The sequence below is a fragment of the Rhagoletis zephyria genome, unplaced genomic scaffold (genome assembly GCF_001687245.7).
Source record: "Rhagoletis zephyria isolate East Lansing unplaced genomic scaffold, Rhagoletis_zephyria_1.1 Rzeph_scaffold_00992, whole genome shotgun sequence".
Taxonomy (NCBI): domain Eukaryota; kingdom Metazoa; phylum Arthropoda; class Insecta; order Diptera; family Tephritidae; genus Rhagoletis; species Rhagoletis zephyria.
The window spans coordinates 99,735-105,082 of NW_016158076.1; the positions used below are offsets into that span (position 1 = coordinate 99,735).

The 5,348-nt window shown below is 38.3% G+C and overlaps 1 protein-coding gene across 3 annotated transcripts; it reads right to left on the reverse strand.

Annotated features, from left to right (window-relative positions):
* Positions 1-708: 708 nt before the first annotated feature.
* On the reverse strand, positions 709-2,891 carry Dbp21E2 (putative ATP-dependent RNA helicase Dbp21E2). Of its 3 annotated transcripts, none has more exons than XM_017615274.1 (3): positions 1,929-2,891; positions 986-1,713; positions 709-927 (listed from the first exon to the last, which is right to left on the reverse strand). In XM_017615274.1, coding segments are annotated over exons 1-3 (1,584 nt in total). In that variant the 5' UTR covers positions 2,784-2,891; the 3' UTR covers positions 709-926. The 3 variants fall into 3 exon arrangements, with proteins under 3 accessions (XP_017470763.1, XP_017470764.1, XP_017470762.1); XM_017615275.1 differs by having other exon boundaries at positions 902-1,713; positions 1,929-2,527; positions 2,615-2,891; XM_017615273.1 differs by having other exon boundaries at positions 902-1,713.
* Positions 2,892-5,348: the final 2,457 nt, after the last annotated feature.

Genomic DNA, 5,348 nt, shown 5'->3' on the forward strand with positions numbered 1-5,348 from the left:
CAGTGAGGCCCAAGTGCTCCCCGTAAGGGAACACAACAAGATGCTCTGTAAGCAGTTTCTTGTGGGGTGTCACAGAAGTGAACACCCCAACAGACCACTGCTGGAGGAGGAGCCTCCGCCCAGGCACGTCAGGGGGCACCTATTCATGTACAAGGACGCAGTCCAGACCTACACAGACCAACCACTGGACCCAATGACGTACAGACGAGCGATTAACGACATTCATAGGGAGTCTGTCTCCACCTACCTCGACTCCCGGCCTAGGAATGTCGTTATCGGAGCCCAATCACCACCTGTGGAAGAGACGGAGCTTCAGTTACCTAGAGAGACCCGCGTTACCCTGGCTCAGTTACGGTCTGGATATTGTAGCCGCCTAAACAGCTACCTGTCCAGACTCGACCCAAACATCCCAAATGAGTGCCCGGCGTGTGGAGACTCCCCCCACGACACCAACCACCTCTTCACATGCCAGCTCAATCCGACTCAACTAACACCTCTCTCCGTTTGGTCCGACCCCATCGAAACAGCTCGTTTCCTGGGCCTACCGTTAGTTGAGCTTGACGATAATGATTAAAAGTTGACCCGAAACAGGCGGGGCTTAGTAGTGCCGCTACAACAACAACAACAACAACCAGTTTTTTTACTACAATTTAATGGGCTACAAAACTGCATACTCAAAAAAATTCTAAAAAATCTGATTAAAAAGTTGAATATTTGCATGTAAATTTGCAGAATTTTCTGGAGTTCTGCACATAGTTGAGGAATATATATTTTTTTTTGTCATAGAATGAACCATATTTTTATAAAAAATTGGCGGAAAAATAAAATGTATGCATATATTGTGAAAAAATTGCTGAGCCTATACCTTTTGCCGGCAGTGCATATGTTTTACGAATGTACATACTTTAATGCTTCCTCTTGCGGAATCTGCATTTATTTAAGAAAATAAATACTTATAACATATAAGTTTTACGAATGTACATACTAGAATGCTTCCTCTTGTGGAATCTGCATGCCCGCCGCTTGCATATCTTTCAATATTTGTTTATTTATTATATTTTTTATATTCGCATTAACATTTAGAAGAAGACCGCCCGTACGAGCTGCATGCTCTATTCGTTGAACCACCTCTACTTCACGTCGTGAGGACACAAAATTCGTAACCAACGAGGGCTGCAAATTTCGGACACGACCAATGCGACCGCAGCGATGAATATAGTCGGATATATGTATCGGAAAATCAAAATTTATGACATGACGAGCATTTGTTGTATCCAGCCCTCTGCTGCCCACATCTGTAGTCGATAGCACGTCAAATTCACCATTCTGAAATTGTTCGAAGCGTCCCACTCGTATTTTCATAAGCATATCACCATTTAAATTTACACTGCGTATTCCATTATTATTGAGAAAAATGTCTACAAAATCACTCGTTGCTGATTTATTGCTGAACACTATGAGAGGCTGCTTTTTACCGATGCCCTTTCGGACTATACTTAATAGATTTGTAGGTCGACTTTGTTTGGACATCCGCAAAAAACGTTGTTCAATGTGTGGCAATAATTTATGCAAATTTAGGCTTGAAACTTCTTGCAATGTCTGCATATCTATCAACTTATGCAGTATTTCATTTGTATTCGTTGGCATTGTTGCAGAAACTAAAACTAGTTGAGTGCCAACATTGTTTGCATCCTGGTTGCGATTTTTGTGAAACTAGCAATATTATGCAATTTATTAAAGGTACTTAGAAAAACTACAAGGGCCAGTTTTTCAGTGCGCGGCTGTAGTTTAAACTCAGTTTAAACGCCCGATATGGCTGGTTTAAACTAAGATCAGCCAATCAAATGTCAGCCGGCTGTTCAATTTAAACTCAGTTTACTTAATCTAAGTTTAAACTGGCACTTAAAAACTAGCCCTAAAAGACATACCGGAAACCTCCTCAAAAAATAGCTAAGTTTATCGGAAAAGCTATCATCTAACAATGTGTCCGCTTCATCCAAGACAACATGTCGTACTTCTTCCATTCTATAAATGCCTGTTGTTACTAGCTTACTGAGAGCACCAATCGTAGCAACTAGAATGTCCACATCACAAAATTCCGGATCGACCATCAGACGCTTCGTGTTTCCACCAAATATGGTTTTTACCTTTAAGTCGGTTTGGTGACATAAGTTTTCTGCTACATTACCGATTTGGGCTGCCAATTCCCGTCCAGGCGCAATTATAACAACCAAAGGCGTGTTAAGCCTCCGACCATTTTGACGAATTTGCAACGTTTGTTTGTGTTCGATAATGCGTTGAACGATGGGAAGCATAAAGGCAAGTGTTTTACCACATCCAGTTTCTGCAGCAATCAACAAATGCTGGCTTTCGTACACTTTGGGTAAAGACTTCGTTTGAATGCTCGTAAAGCTATTTATTTTCATTCCCGATTTTAAATTCTCCAAAAGCCTATCGTTCAAACGGATATTTGCGCCGCTGAGAAAATCATCTACTTTTAGCATTTCAGCCTTTATATCGCCTCTGCCTACGGTCGCATTAAATATCATAAAATCGTCTTTTGATTTGTAATGCTTCCAACCGCTGGACGCTAATGGTATCGTGCCAAACTCACTTTTTTCTGGTGCGGGTACATACAAATTAAATTGTATCCTCTTGCAGCAAATTAAAGGTCGATTTAATGTTGGAGTTTTGCGGGGGTTTGATTTAATTACAGGCGCTGCTACCGTTGTACCAAAACGGAATATACCATTAAAATTTATATATTTAATTCTAGTATACATGATTTTTATTAAGTAATACTACTGGTCTGAAATAGAAATGTTAAACTTATAGGGCATTCGCACGTGGCGATTTTTCAGGCAACTTTTAGTTGAAAGCAAAAATCGCCTCGTCCGAACGGCCTTTCAACTAATCGCTTTCAACAAAGTTGGTCGCCAGCCAACTTTGAGCTCGTTCAACTTTTTTTCCTTGCAACACTGTGTTTGTTTACATTCTGTATCAGTGTTGGGATATGAAATTGTTCCTTCAGTACGAAATCTATACAAAAAATGTACTTTTCGGACAAACAAATGTACGGTTATGGTTAAAACAATTCAAGTTTTTGTATTGAATTTTTGGTTTAAAATTTATTTTTTCCTTTTCAGTAGGCTTTTTGCACATTATCTTCTGCGTGAGAATTGATCGTTATATATACGCATCTAAATAAGAGACTGGAACACGGCTGTTTGTCAAAAGCATACGATTTCGAACTCGCGTAAATGTACATTTGCTGACTGCTATAGCATGAACGCCCTTCGAAAATATATGTTCGAAAGTGCTAAATGTTGCATTTTAAATGCAGCAAAAACGCTGCATTACGCTTTATACGCTTTCGACTTCATACATATAATACGGTGTAGGTAACGTCGATAACGATGTTTAACCGGGGATTGGTGTCAACCAGGCTTTGTGCAAACGGCCCTTAGGGCCGGTTGTTCAATGTCTGATTAGCACAAATCGGAGGTAGAAGCTCCGGTTAAGCACAACTACTGCTTTATCGATCACATGTTACATGCATGATGTCGAAATCGTCGATAGTGTAGTGGTAGTGATAACCAGACATTGAACAACCGGACCTTAGGAACCGGTTACCAATGTCCGGTTAACACTAATCTGCGGTTAAACATGTTATCGACGTCTTCGACTCCATGCATACAACAGGGAGTCGGTAACGTTGATAACAATGTTTAACCGGAGATTAGTCTTAACCAGACATTGAGTAACCGGCCCTTAGTTGAGTACTAAATATTACCATGAATATGCGCCATAGTTTTTTTCTGAAACATGGAAACTATCGATGGTGGCACTATTCGATAGTTTTACAACTCTAGCTGAAACTATCGATATAATCGATGGTTTTTGACTATCGTACCACCATCGATAGTTTTTGACTTTCTTAAACTATGTTCACAAATCAATATTATCACAACCAAAGCTCGTTTTTTAATCACCCCGTTTACACAGGAAAACCTCAGATTATTAGCCGTCAAATTTGTTGTGCTTGTTATTCTCACATCTCAAGGAAAAGTTAGTTTCTTCTTCTGTCCACCGTGATCACGTTTTTATGCTATAATAAGCAATATAAATATATTTTAACTTAACATTTTATTAAAAATACCTTTAAAACCTCTTTTCCTTGCTAGCGTACATTTTTGTTTACTTTTACATTTCGCATTCCTCCTCTTTTTTGAAAACAATCAATAAAACTAGGATGGACACCGAAAAGTTATCGGTTTAATCTGAGATTATTTTATAATTACAGATTAACAAGGGACGAATTTTAAAACGGTTATCTCTTGTTATAATTACAGATTATAGGCTGTTTTTGCTTACCGTAAAAGCACATTTAGCGCATTTAGCTCCAAATGCTACTCTAAATGTACATTTATCCATACGCGACTAGTCACCTAAATGCAACTAAATGCAACTCCATTTTCGCATTAAGAATCTAAATGCTAAAAGAAACCTGTGACTTCCAAAATTTCCACGATTCGAACATGGTTTAAAGAGAAAAAGTGGCAACATTGCTTTTTCGAGTATACAGTTGCTAGCTGCGTTTCAGTGATCGCCGATCGAGATTTCTTTTATTTTGCATTACATATTTGGATAAAGAAAATTAAGCAAATTCAACATCGATTTGATGCTGATAGAAATCTGGATCAATTTGTGATCAACTCTGTTTGGTTTGTTTCCTAATTAAGTGAGGAAATTTTAATTGACAGCACCGACAAATGAATATATACACAAACAAATGTACGGTTATGGTTAAAACAATTCAAGTTTTTGTATTGAATTTTTGGTTTAAAATTTATTTTTTCCTTTTCAGTAGGCTTTTTGCACATTATCTTCTGCGTGAGAATTGATCGTAATATATACGCATCTAAATAAGAGACTGGAACACGGCTGTTTGTCAAAAGCATACGATTTCGATCTCGTGTAAATGTACATTTGCTGAATGCTATAGCATGAACGCTCTTCGAAAACATATGTTCGAAAGTGCTAAATGTTGCATTTTAAATGCAGCAAAAACGCTGCATTAGGGTGTTAAGCTCGAAAATGAGGATAATCTACTTATATGTGAACCTAGTATTACATTAGATTCATACCTTGTACCAAGAATGATAGAATACAAGATTGCGCTGTCCTGGGCGTTGACACTTGTGTACCACAAGTAAACAAAGAATAGAGCGAAAAGAAAAACGAGTTGAAACTGCCAAAGCAGTTCACTTTACAGCGAAAAACGTATTTTAATTTTGCTAAATGCGAAAATATTGCTTTTTTCCCTAATCTATTAGAGAACAGTGAAC

Excerpts from the sequence above, each read along its gene's own strand:
- Dbp21E2 (XM_017615274.1), bottom strand. The coding sequence starts at position 2,783 with ATGTATACTAGAATTAAATATATAAATTTTAATGGTATATTCCGTTTT. Across the intron at positions 1,714-1,928 it reads ATTTTTTGAGGAGGTTTCCG|TTTCACAAAAATCGCAACCA; the intron begins GTATGTCTTTTA and ends TAATATTGCTAG.